Source organism: Chamaea fasciata, unplaced genomic scaffold, assembly GCF_029207755.1.
Source record: "Chamaea fasciata isolate MVZ Bird 193981 ecotype frontalis unplaced genomic scaffold, bChaFas1.0.hap1 SCAF_3, whole genome shotgun sequence".
Classification (NCBI taxonomy): domain Eukaryota; kingdom Metazoa; phylum Chordata; class Aves; order Passeriformes; family Sylviidae; genus Chamaea; species Chamaea fasciata.
Genome location: NW_027094088.1, coordinates 54,476,370 through 54,490,072, shown reverse-complemented (window position 1 = coordinate 54,490,072; position 13,703 = coordinate 54,476,370). Strand labels below are relative to the sequence as shown.

Sequence of the window (13,703 nt, the reverse complement as noted above, 5' to 3'; positions counted from 1 at the left end):
GGTAATGTTAGTGATGTTTTAGCTTTCAGGGAAACACTATGTAAGAAAGAGAACAGTGGAATAATTTTCAAATTAAGCCCTGAAGATTATGGCCTGCAAAAGTTGCTCTTGGATATTAGTTGTGGTCATCCAAGAGCAAATTACTTAACTATTTCATGGTGTCAGAAATATCTCATCTTTCATCTTTGCATTACAAGATTAACTGTTGTTGTTCTATCTTCAGTTCCTACCTTGTTTGAAAATTTTCTGGTTTTTTTTTAAATTCTGTTTTTAATCATTCTCTAAAGAATCTCAAATATTTAGTTTTCCATTTACCTCTTTTGAAAGAAAAAGATCCTCGTATGTAGTTGTATCCTTGAAGAGAAAACATCTGACCGTCTTTTAACACCCTGAGATATTGGAATTTGAACCCTCAGCTCCATGTCTCATTGTTTAGAAAGCAACAACAAAACACACAACACAATATAGGTAACAGATGAAATATAAAAGAATTATTTTGGATGCTTCTAAGATATTTATCTGATAAATCTTTCAATTTTGATGTGGTGAGTGTTGCAAAATAAGAGAGGTGGAAAACAGTGTGATGCTAGTGTCATAAGACTCAAACTATGTGATATAGCCTAGTGTTCTCTCCTCTTTTGCACTCCATGAGCTTATATCTGAAGACTGAAAATAATTTGCACTGGAAAATCACTAGCAAGTTTCAGTTCTTTTTACTGCTCTGATCTGGTTCTGCTATAAATTAAAGCTGTTCAAAGCTTTCAAGATGAACATCTGACAAAAATCAGTGGCATGCTCTGGCTCCTGAATTTGGAACAGGAGCATAATTGGAGGAATTTAGAAATAATTTAGTACAACATGTATTCTAAAGCATCATCGTTTTTCTGTTTCTTCTCACTTAACAGAGCGCAGAACAGATCAGTGCATTGTGCCGGAACTTCCAAGAAGTCCAAGCAAGCAATATGGAAGGACAGAAGGACAACCAGGATCCACCTCCACGACCACTGGCTCGCCACCTTTCTGATGCAGACAGACTGAGGAAAGTCATCCAAGAACTTATGGACACCGAGAAATCTTATGTCAAGGTAAAAGAAAAAAGCATGGCTCACATGTTTTTGAGGCTGACCATGACTTGTGGCCGTTCTTAACATATTTTGATCTTATCTTTATACAACTAGCATTCCACAAGGGCCATAACCTACAAAGTCTCCTTATCTAATTGTTCCTGTTGTTTTTGGCAGACTTGCTCCTGTAGCTGAGGCTGTAGGATTTGATGCAGTAGCATTAGTTGTAGTCAATTTGTAGTTGTATTTGTATTGGAGAGCGGTCATCTGTGGAGAGAAGATACCTGCAAACAAAAAGGGTTTTCCAGGGGTTGAAAATAAATCTGGTAGAAGAACAGAACAGTCTCCTAAAAATGAGTATGTGGAAAAGAGTGCCTGATTATTTTTGAACCAGGAAAGCTACAAGGCACAACTCCAGTGGGTTGTAGCATGACATGGAAGTTATTTCTCTTCTGACTAATAAGCCTGCAATTCTTTTGATGTATGTCTCTTTGTTTTATGAACTCTAAAATCATGTGACTGGATGCCAAAGGAAACGTGAAAACATGGATTTCATTGATGTCTAGCAAGAAGGCATCATCTCCTTTTTTAGATCTCAAAACATGTATTTACAGATGTCAGTACTTTCTGCAATAATGTTTGTGGAAAAGAAGAGAAAGCGCTGCATCCACCAATGCACTAACACAGCCATAGGCTGGACCCTCATTTTTGTCCACCTGATCTATCTTTTAGAGGAATCTCTAGAACAAAGCATGACCATGGAGGCCACTGATATCTGTGAAATTTTGCATCAGGAAAAATCCTGGCAGGTTGCAATACTTGTTACAGCATTTTTAGGGAGCTGCTCATTATTCCTTCTACATGGAATTTCTGGTGTGTCTCTTCCTGGGGTTGGAGAGCCCTGTAGTGGGCCCCAGCCCTGCTGTCATGCTTTGGTGTGGGGTAGTAAGTCTGCAAAAATGGCACTTATTTTTTGAAGAAGTGACTGAAAAAGCCCTTGATCACATCTATCTGACAACATAACTGAACACTTTATTAACTTATAGGGTTTTAAAATAATACTTGTCCTTCTGAATATTACTACAAATGATTTAAATAAGTGGCTATTTATACAGTTTATTTAACATACATAATTAAAACATTTGATGCCATTCATATGGACAGACTCATTCGAAAATAATCATCTATAACAATTCTTCCTCATGCTTGGCTAAAATATAATTTGTTGTAACCAAGTTGTAAAACCTAAAGGATGAAACAAAAACACTACACTGCAATCAGTTTGCCTTTAATTAGCAGCAACTTCAGTGCTAACAACATGCAGGCTATTTTGTTACTGAAAAGGAATTGTATCTTTAGTCCATTCCCCAAACTTACCCCTATCTCAGGGTTGCCACATAAAGAGCAGTTTCCAAATGGTACAGAAAAAGTGAACAAATACTCTTTTTTGCAGGACTTGAGCTGCCTCTTCGAGCTATACTTGGAGCCCCTTCAAAAAGAAACCTTCCTTACTCAGGATGAGGTGAGGGAATATCTGAAAAAAGGTCGTTGTCATTCTTTTAGGGGTTAAGCCCTTGGCACTTGGGTTTTTCATTGCTGAGGGCATGACCAAAAAAGCAAACGACAAAGATGTCAATAGGAATGACACTAGTCAGTGCCCTTCTCTCTGGTCTGTGCATCACTTCCTTTTCTTAAAGGGTATTGTTCTTCTGAATTAACTGCTGAGAAATGCTCACTTTTTGCATGTTTTTTTTTTATAAAACCTGTTAGAAAAGTATTAACAAAGACATTTCTAGCCTTTGCAATCTCTCTGTTACATCTCCTTAGTCCACTGTTTTCAAGAGACAACTTTTAGGTCCACAGAATGCTGTACTTCATAACCTGATGTTTTCCGCAGATGGAGTCCTTGTTTGGCAGCCTGCCAGAAATGCTGGATTTCCAGAAAGTGTTTTTGGAGACCCTTGAAGATGGAATATCTTCTTCCTCAGATTTTAATACATTGGAAACACCATCTCAGTTCCGGGTAAGTATTTCATCATTTCATACTTTGTAGCGTGCCTGCAAATGTTTGCAGAAATCTGGCTTTAGGAAGTTTCTGGCTCTCAGATGTTACCTAGGGTTGCTTTTATGTTTGAAGCTTTACTTTGGATTACTGAGTTCTATTCAGCAGTGAAAGATAAGTGCTAGTTTTCATGGACTTATCTTCCTCCCCATGGCAAAACTTGCAAAAGGGGAAAAGCAGAGTAGACTTGGAGTACACAATAAACTGGCAGTGTGTGACGCAGAACTCCTTTGTAGAGAGTTTACTGTCACTATGCTGAATTCTGCCCTGCCTGCGCTTCTCCCTGCTGTGCCCAACTAACCCCCAACAGACTGGGAGCTTTTCTTGTTAAATGCCATGTGAATTTCTCATGTTGTGAGGTCCAAGAAGCGGGCCTGTGAAGTGTAAATGGCTGTAGCACCACCCAGTACCTGCCCTGACTGGAGGAAGTAGATTGCCTGACGATGGAGTCACTGCCTCAGGACTAAGTGCGATTGCTAGCAGGTCTCCTGAACACTTGCTGCATTTTTTGGAGCAAACATTAATTAAAAGAGGGGAGAGGGCTTCTTTCCTCCTCTCTCACTACTCCTCTTTCTTACATTTGCTTTGGGAGGCATTTCTCTAAAAACATCTCTCTTGTGATTCAGTCCCTCCCACATCTTCCCAACCTCCCCTTCATCCAAGAACATCAGAGGTGTCCTGTAATTACCACCTGCCTGAAAAAAGGAAAACAGCTGGAAAGCAATCCTGTATTTGTTTTACTCTGTCCCTTCTGGCTTTGGCACTTTTATGCATTGCTTCCTATGGCTCACATTTTTTTCCCAGCACAACACAGTTATATGTCTGCTGATTTTTGTTCCTGTGCTGCGTGAAATATAAAGTAAACAGAATATCTGCTCAGGAAGAAAGGAGAAAATTGCAGGCTATGCTTAAATAGGCTGACCTCTATACTCAGCAAAATATTAAAATATCATCAGTTACCACCAGTAATATATTCATGTTATATATATATATATATATATATATATATATATATATATATATATATATATATATATAATATATGAACAGAAAGATAGCAGATAATCCACCATTGAGTCTGCTTGTTGTATACCTGAATATTTATTTAGGATTCTAGTAGTGGACTAATATTTTGATTGTGTTGATTTCAGAAATTGCTCTTTTCCCTTGGAGGCTCCTTTCTGTATTATGCTGACCACTTCAAACTGTACAGTGGCTTCTGTGCAAACCACATCAAAGTTCAGAAAGTTCTTGAGAGAGGTAATTTATTGTCTTCGTTATTGTAATTCACTTGCATGAATTCAAACTCCAGTGAACTACTGTAACAAATCTTGTTAACTTGCAGAGAATATTGGATGAAATCAAGGTATAAACATTGGTATAAAACAAGGACTAACCAGGTATCTTCCAACAGGAAGATCTAAGATCAGAGGTTCTGCTGAAGTATGGTATAGACCTGAAGAATAAGATTCCTTTTGTAAGCTCCAGGCAGTAGACTGGAGACCTGTAGAAACACCTTCCACGAGTTTGTGCTCTCTGCAGGCCCAGACTCCAGAAAAGCAGCAACAAATAGTAGAATAAATCAGGAATTACTTTCTCTGCCATTCACTGCAATGCAGTAGAAAAATTAGAGGAATAATCTCACCTTCATAAAGTTCCTTTCTCAGACCTTTTGAATGTAATTTGATGCAGGAAATTATTATGAAATGAATAGTGTATACAACTCTGTAAATCATCCATTGAAAAGGGCAAGAGTTTTGGTGCTGGGTTCAAGTTCCCATTCCATGTTTTTCAATTATTGTAGTTTCTATGACTTTGACCTTCAACTGACCAATTTTTTTTTTTCTTTTTTTTCTTTTTCCATCTAGCCAAAACAGATAGTGCCTTTAAGACCTTTCTGGATGCTCGAAATCCCACAAAGCAACATTCTTCTACACTGGAGTCATATCTCATAAAGCCTGTCCAGAGAGTGCTGAAATATCCTCTGCTTTTAAAAGAGCTGGTGTCTCTGACAGACAATGAGAGTGAGGAGCATTATCATTTGACAGGTAACAATTTCTTTTCTTCTACAGGAATGAATATTAAGTTTTATTTCTTGCCCTTTCTGAAGATACAGGAAGGCATTCTGGTAGATAGCACAGAACTTGTCAGAACCTATATAGTATCTTTTACACCTAGTAAGTATTTTTTCATTCCTTTAGCTGAAAGTCCTAGTTTGTCCAAGTCCCTTTGAGAAGTAGGTATGCCCAGGATTTGCCACGGCAAGTAGGACTGGGATCTTTATTCTCATGAACAGGAGTATGTCAGGTCACAGTGTTGCCTTTTTTTTTTTTTTAACCCATTTGAGAAACACTGACCAAGGCTCCATCTTGTGGTTATTATTTAGTTCTTGAAATATGTCAAAGTTTAAGAGCACCACAAAAGGAATTATTTGTTGTTCAAGGTCTTTCTGTGACTCTTGCTTGTGTTGAAGAGATCTTTGTCAAATGCTTGCAGACCTCCCATGTGGAGAGACTTCTCTAACATGGGTTATAGTTGATTCTAGGCTCACATGCCTGGGACTTCACCCTGGCAAATTCCAGTTCAGGTCTGTCAGCCTCTGGTGGGTGAAAATCAAGAGATGTATTTTATGGATCAATTGTCATTTTCACAAAACAGATGCAGACAAAATACACTGTCAGTAAAAACTCATGAGATTCTTACTGACTTCAAAAGGAACTTCCAATATTGCTCCCTTCCCCAAACAAGCTGGGGGTGGGGATTTATTTGTAGGTCAGGATAGATGCCAAATGGCTAAAACGCTGCACCATTAAGAACTGATGAAACAAAGGATTCCTGTCCAATTCTGTTCTGAGTTAATACAAAAATCGAATGGAATCTAGTGACATTCTTGTTTGGAAAACATAGTTCAAACAAAACCTGGCCACCAGCATTTCATGTGTACAGCCTATGAGGAACTTGTACAGCCTAACACTGTATTTCTTTGTCCATTCTGGGATGAGACAAATGCAATTAGTTTCTCTTAAAGGTCATGAGATAACTTATTCTAGCATAAATGTAGATTTCTCCAGAGGTCATAGTGGCCCTATATTTACAAGATGCAAAATTTAATGACAGTACTATGATACTTCTATAAATATTGATAACTTTGGGGGCTTGTTACTAGAATACTTATTGCAGCCTTTTCAGCCACTTAAAAAACCACATGAGCATTTTTCACTTACTCTGACCAGGAAGTATTTCTTCTACTGTTGCTATGAGAAAGTACTGATAGAGAGCTGGAATTCACTTCACCAGACCTTGAGAAGGATCATTTTATGTGCCTCAAGGGGAATTCAATTTAAAATTACCATATTTAGAAAGTACAAATTAATTACATAGCTGTTTATGAAATTTTTAAACCTTACAGAAGCACTGAAGGCAATGGAAAAAGTAGCTAGTCACATAAATGAGATGCAGAAGATATATGAAGATTATGGCACTGTATTTGACCAACTGGTTGCAGATCAAAGTGGAACAGAGAAAGAGGTAAGAGAAGAAACATGTTGCATTGAATCTTAAAGCATTATCCAGCTTGCTGTTGGGGTTCATCTTTTCCTGAGGCAATTTTGGGAACTTACTTGTGCTGGGCTTGCTCCGTTCTCCTTTAATATTTTGACTTCTGTTTTATATCTGCCTGTCAAATTTCTTTCTGTCAGTAGGTTACAGTAAAGTTTTCAGACAACTGCCAGAGCCACATTCTGCACTGACAGGAATTGCAAGCAGGAGTAGATATACTTCTCAGTAGGAAAAAAACCCCTCTTGTCAAAGTGTCGCAGAGATTATCCATGCCCCAAGGCATTCAGATTTTATGCTATTGAGTTCTTAAGTTCTTAACATATTTTTTTTACCCGTAAAAATGAAAATGGCAATTCGAGGGATTTCACATTAAGGACTGTTATTCTCATTCTCTATGCTTCCAGTGCTGAGGCATCCATGGATATTTGTCAGAGCAAAACCCATTAGTTATACAGACTGTGTGCAGTCATCTCCCAGAACTGGGGCAGCAAGGCCTCACCTTCGCTATTACATCAAACAATAACTAAGCAGATCAAATCTGTAAAGTTGGATATCAGATATGAGAGATGTCATCTCAGTTGTTTCATTTCCTGCTAGTAAAAGTCAAATTGTCCCTGTTGACTGACTACCTGGTTTCTCATCATTTATGGGGAAACAAAATGTGACAGCCGGTGATATTCTTCAGCATTATATTGTGTCCCACAGAAGAAAGGAGCCTCACAGCACAAGACCTCCATTAATTCTGCCATTGGTAGTGTCATTAATTCTAATTACTCTATAGAAATTCAAAATACTTACAAGCTAATAAATCAGGTGGTTCATAACTGGCTATATGGAAGTCTAAGATTATCAGATCAGCTTAGTATTCTTCCAAGTTACTAACAGTAAGAACGTCCACCCAGCTTCCATAACTTAGGGGCTATTACTTTGTGTATTTGTAACCTATTTTAAAAAAAAAGGATTACTCACACTTTTCCTGATGTAGTGAAGATCTCTTTCTGTACATAGAGTAAATAGAGAAAACATAGATCCTTAAAGTTATTGATGTGTACTAAAAAGCAGCACTGATGTATATATTTATACTGTTTATTTATGTTATCTACTGTTACAATTTAATACAGGTGACAGAGCTTTCAATGGGAGAACTTCTGATGCACTCCACAGTTACCTGGCTGAACCCTTTCCCATCACTGGGCAAAGCAAGAAAAGACCTTGAACTTACAGTGTTTGGTAAGTGTCTTCCTTAAAGACTGCGCTTTCAAATCTGAAGATTGCCACATTAGATCTTCTCACAGGATAAAAGCCCCAAACTCCCTTACCTGTAGTCATGTGATATCTAGGGTGGACTTATATGTGAAAAAATACATAGTTGGATTTTCCTAACATGAAAAAAGTTTCTATTTATTTGCTTGCTGGTACTGTTTGCTCTGTGAGCCACCCTCAGCTGCTGTCCTGCCTATATTTAAACTATGGAAGATTTTCAAGAGGCAATATTAGAGTTTTTAGAACAATCCGTTAAATGAGGCTTTCAAAGGAGGCTTGTGGGAAAATCATGATTTATTCATGATTTATTCATGGGAATTCAGACTAAATTCTGCTTTACAGCTACTGCACTGAAATCCCCATCCAGATTATTTTAACCTGAAACTTGATGTGGAAATGAGAGCAAACAAACAAGAGTCCGTTTCTTTAAAAAATTATTATTTTAATATTTCAGTGGATAAACACCTTCAGAAGAACTCCAGGTTGATGACAGACAGGTTTCTCTTTCTCAGGGCACTCCTTCCCTGGGAAGCATGCTTAGGGGAACGGATGCTTCAAACAGAAGAACAAACTGTTGAACTGCAGGAAGAACAGACTGTGTCTTTCACAGCACTCTCCTGCTATAGGCCCTTTGCTCCCCTTGAAAATGTCCAATGTCTACAGAAAGAAAATTTTTACATCTTCTGTATTTATGTGAAGACTTACAGGAGATAGGTGGTTGCTGGTAGTTTCAGAATAAATGTACAGATTGGCTTCATCCTAAATGTTCAGAACAAAATCTGAGGGAAAAATACTGCCATTGCATGAAAGCGCAGGATGAAAATCCCAGTTGTCATCTCAGCATAGGGCAAATGCTTTTCAATGTTTGCTTATCTCATCCTTCACATTCCTATGAGTATAATAATCAGCTTCTCCAAGATAGTATTTTCACTGAATATTGTAATATTATGCCTATAATTAACAGTTTTCCTTTTTTTTCCTCTTTCTCTTTTCAGTTTTTAAGAGGGCTGTAATACTGGTGTATAAGGAGAACTACAAACTGAAAAAGAAAATGGTAAGTCTGGTGTCACTGGAGGTGGTGGGTTTTTATGATATTACTGCAATGTGAGATGGACCACATCAGTGTTAATGGGGGAGCAACTGAGGTGAAACACCACTTTCCCTTGCTAGGCTGGAATTCTGACTATCCTGCTAAAACAAGTGCTTAGTATCTGTGTAGCAATAAATATTTTTTTGTTATTTAGTAGGCAGCATCATCTTCTGTGTGAGCCCCATGTTAATTTTATCAAGTGGAATGTGGAACATTTCTATAGAGAAATCACTAATTCTTCCAGATAGCATTTGTGATGGCCTACCTCACCACAGGGTGAGGTGAAAGACCTTTAACAGACCCTTGATTACCCTGGAAGGAAAGAAAAAGGGGCATTATAGACATAACGTTCTCTGCACCGATTTTCAGACCTGAAATGTGGAAGTCAGGTAGCAAATTGTATGTTCCAAATACCAGTGGTGAAATGCTGCACCATGCTCATTGTAACAGATGGAGGGGCTCTAAAAGTAGCAGCAGAGCTACATGATTAATGTATTCTGCTAATCGACAGTCTGCATGTTCTTTCACAGAAAACTTCTTCCCTGGTAGTACTTACAGACAAAGTATTATTTTTACCCGTTAAAATCAAATGGCTTTTAAAAGTTGAAGCAATTACGAATTCTAAAGGTTGTGTCTATCACCATTTTAACTACTTTTACAAGTTCATTTTAAGGTAGTGAAGGAAAGTTTCATCAATTTAGTTTTTCTTCAAAGGCAGGTCTTTAATGAGTAGCACAAACCACCACCACTTTTTCTACTTCTTAGAAATATCCTTTGTTTTCTTTTTCCAGCCTACTAATGTTCGTGCTGCACATAATTATGGTGACTTGGATCCATTTAAATTTCGCTGGCTGATTCCTTTATCTGCTCTTCAAGTTCGACTGGGGAACACAGCAGGTAACACTCTTGCAGTAAATACTTTAGGACTGAATGCATTTCTGGGATTCTGTAATACTGCTTCTTCCAGATGTCTTTCTGAGCCTCTGGAAACAAGCAGGTGTAGAGAAGATACCATCTATCCACTGTTGTCTCTGCACTCAGGGCGTGGAGACTTGATACATTTACAGACTCTCTTCATTTGTTATGTTGACTTCTCCTTCACGAAGGGAGATGTCTTATGATGTGAAGGAATGACAGAATGGAAATTCCCCATAAAAGGCAGGTGGTTTACCACAGTTGACATCCTGGGGACATGCTGGTGCTCTGTGTGTGCTGATACGTTTTTTCAAACAGGGGAGAGGTGACTGTAATTTGTGGTAGTAAAGGGCTGTCGGTTTATTTTCAAGCTGATCTTTATAGTCCTATCCACTTCTCTGTGTTCTGTAAAGTGTCACAAGGTCTTTAGAGCACACCTGGGTAAAGGCCTGATAAGACTGGAAGATATGGTGGAGCAGCAAGGATGGGGGAAAGCAACTCTCCAAGAGAGAAGTTATCAAAGGCTGTGCTAGGCTGCCGCAACAGGAGAGCTCAGGGGACTTTGTCTTGAGTTTCACCTTGGGTGAGACCTGTAGCTCCACAGATGGCTGAGTTACCATTGCCTTCTGGAGAGTGGAGGAGCTCTAACCTGGTCTTTCTAATGCCAAAGCTTTTGTGGAGTGTACGCAAAAGTAACATTTCCTTCCATGCGCAGGAACAGAAAACAGCTGTATCTGGGAACTGATTCACACCAAGTCAGAACTAGAAGGCAGACCAGAAACAATTTTTCAGTTGTGCAGCAGGTGAGCTTTACATGGAGGTTGTATTTCACAAATCACATAAATGGAAATTAAAAAAAAGGAAGTATTTCCCCCCATGTGACCTCTGCATCAGCAGTTTCAAAATGGCACTCATTATTTGAAGCCAGGCACTATACCTTTAACTGTCTTTAATGGCACAAAGTATAACAAATTCAAATGGGTGAATTAGGTGCAGTGATCCAATGTCAGAAATTTGCAGATGCAGGAACACAAGCTGCAGTATGGCATGGGCAAAGCAACTGATTTTATTAAACTCTCAGCTGATTGACAGAGATTACTTTCTCATAAAGACCAGTTAAGGTGGTGATTCCCTCATACAAAATTTACCTTTCAAGTCATTTTCTAAGAGGAAGTAACCAAGATCTCAAAACACAAGGTGTGTAAATTGTCTAACACTGTTAAGATGTCCCTGCCCATGGCAGTGCGGTTGGAACTAGATGATCTTTAATGTCCCTTCCAACCCAGAACATTCTATGATGTTATGATAGCTGTAAAGCCACTACTAAAGCAAGCTTTTGAAAAAAACAAACACTGCACTATAGGCCATCAGCAGAAAGGAGTGGGAACATTTTACCCTAGTGTCTAACTTTGGAGAAGAAAATTAAATTCTGTGTTTTCTTAAACTTGCAGTGATTCTGAGAACAAGACTAACATTGTGAAGGTCATCCGTTCTATTCTGCGGGAGAATTTCAGACGTCACATAAAATGTGAGCTACCACTGGAGAAAAAATGTAAGGATCGCCTTGTCCCACTTAAGAATCGTGTACCTGCAACAGCCAAACTGGGTAAGAAACACCTTCTCAAGTGAAAACTTAAAGTGTCCAGACACTGGTGCTGGCAGGGCATTCACAGTTATTACCATGACCATAGAGTGTCATGTGTCAGACCCACAAATCCCTTTTTTTTTTTTTTTTTGGACTGCAGCAGGAGTAGTTTCTCTACCACTCCATGTGTGACAAGGGCTAGAGGAGACAAGCAGACTTGCTCTCCCCCCTCCCCACACTGCAATGTGTCATTAGCTCTCTTCAGAGAAGCCTTTATAAAGCCCAAATTAATTTTTCTGGGAAGGAACAGACACCCTTTGGCATACAGTATTGGTGTTCTTTCCTCTGGGTTCCCTTTAGTAACTCAGCCCTAATAACATCTATAGCTAGAACAACAGGCAAAAGGCAGGGGTCTTGCTTCTTTCAATGCACTAAATCTGCATCCCAGCTGATACTGTAATTAAGTATAGGCTTCAGACATTTTAGTTAAATGAGTAGTTACTAGTGTTTCAAGTTCTCTATCGGTTCAGTCCTCTGTAAAATCCCCTTAACATGAGGATCTGAAAGAGTTCAACTCCTGCCTACATCTGGGCCCTTCAGTGCCTGAGGTGCCCAAGACAGTCTTTCTTTCTGCAGAAGTGTGTAATTTATGACTACACTTTTTTGGAGGATTTTGTATGTATTACACATGAAGGCAAGCACAGAGCCTAGGATAGGTGTAATGAAAACTGTGACATGTTGGGTATCACAGAGCTGACACATCTGACTTAGAATGACTATGTCCATCACAATCATAAGTGGGATATTAAGATAAAAGGTATAACCATTTTTTTTTCTGAAAAAAATAAACCTGCATTTTTATTCTGCCCAGCTTCTACAAGATCCCTGAAGGTACTGAAGAAGTCATCCAGTAGCGAATGGAACGGTGACCAGGGGAAAGGCACCTTCCAGGACTCTGATGAGTGCAGCCTAAGCAGCAGCACTCAGAGCAGCAGCTGCCACACTTCTGAGAGCATCCAGGAGCCCAAAAATTCATCTTCTGATAAACATGCAGAGAGCACTGCATCTGACTTTTCTAATGTTCTTGTCAAAGAATCTGATATTCTCAGTGATGATGATGATGATGAGGACTATCAGAGCCTAAAGAAAGGCAGCCCTACAAAAGACATTGAAATACAGTTCCAGCGGCTGAAGATTTCAGAGGAGCCCAGTGCTGACTCTGAACAGGATCAGGCTGCTGAAAATGAGGAGGGAGATGGCTTTCAGATACCAGAGCATCCAAAGCTTGTGCGTGGCCATTTCTGCCCAGTGAAGAGAAAAGTAAACAGCACAAAGCGTAACAGAGGAACTCTGATGGCAATGCAAGAACGTCACCAATCCCTTGACAGTCACTCTGATGCTGCAAACCTGGATCTGAACTCTATTTTAGAGAGAGAATTTAGTGTCCAGAGTTTAACATCTGTAGTTAATGAGGACTGTTTTTATGAAGCTGTGGAGAGGCATGGAAAATCCTAGCTTTCTAGGCACTGTATTAAAACATTCATTGGAAGTCCACATAAAAGTCAACAAACATTTTGCTTTACAACTAGTAAATTCAAGGAAGCTGCAGGAAAACTACTATTGGATTTTGTGCACTAATACATTTTTGCTCAAGAACAGCTGTAAAGGATTCTTAAGTTATTTTAATTTATTGTGGATCAAAAATTGATTAAGTTGGCCCAGGTTTGTAAATTACTTCATCCCTTTCAACCAGTTTTTAAGATGATGTAGTGTTCTTGGGGATGGCCTCTTTAATATTTTAAGTAATGCGGAAAAGGTGCCAGTGAGTGGCAGAGGGGTTTACAATGGAAAGTAGCATTGCAAACTGAATTTTTCAATACCTTGGGCATTTTATTTCTTTGGTTTTCATGTTTGCTTTATTTAAAGCACAATTAAGTTATTTTAATGTGTTTTAGTGCACGACAGTGCAGAAGTTTCATTTTTGTATGTTTCAATGCTGTTTATACTTTATACATATGTGTAAATACAAAAACAAAGCTTGGCCTGTAATCTTTTATTTGACTGTATTTTTTATTTTCTCTATGAGCCTGTACAGTAAAAGACAAATAAGTATTGTACTTAGCCATGTTTTCTACTTTTTATTGTGCTGCTTTTCTGTAGTTGGAG

At 38.7% G+C, this 13,703-nt stretch overlaps 1 protein-coding gene across 8 annotated transcripts in view; it reads left to right on the top strand.

Moving 5' to 3' along the window:
• TIAM2 (TIAM Rac1 associated GEF 2) overlaps positions 1-13,654 on the top strand; it is a 168,968-nt gene extending 155,314 nt beyond the window's left edge. For all 8 annotated transcript variants that reach the window (XM_066179047.1, XM_066179046.1, XM_066179048.1 and 5 more), the window contains 12 exons: positions 906-1,085; positions 2,518-2,586; positions 2,962-3,087; positions 4,278-4,386; positions 4,995-5,174; positions 6,536-6,654; positions 7,806-7,914; positions 8,943-9,001; positions 9,829-9,934; positions 10,668-10,755; positions 11,404-11,558; positions 12,409-13,654. In XM_066179047.1, coding sequence (XP_066035144.1) covers positions 906-1,085; positions 2,518-2,586; positions 2,962-3,087; positions 4,278-4,386; positions 4,995-5,174; positions 6,536-6,654; positions 7,806-7,914; positions 8,943-9,001; positions 9,829-9,934; positions 10,668-10,755; positions 11,404-11,558; positions 12,409-13,052 — 1,944 coding nt within the window. In that variant the 3' untranslated portion in view covers positions 13,053-13,654. The remainder of the gene's footprint in view (positions 1-905; positions 1,086-2,517; positions 2,587-2,961; positions 3,088-4,277; positions 4,387-4,994; positions 5,175-6,535; positions 6,655-7,805; positions 7,915-8,942; positions 9,002-9,828; positions 9,935-10,667; positions 10,756-11,403; positions 11,559-12,408) is intronic.
• The last annotated feature ends 49 nt before the right edge of the window (positions 13,655-13,703 follow it).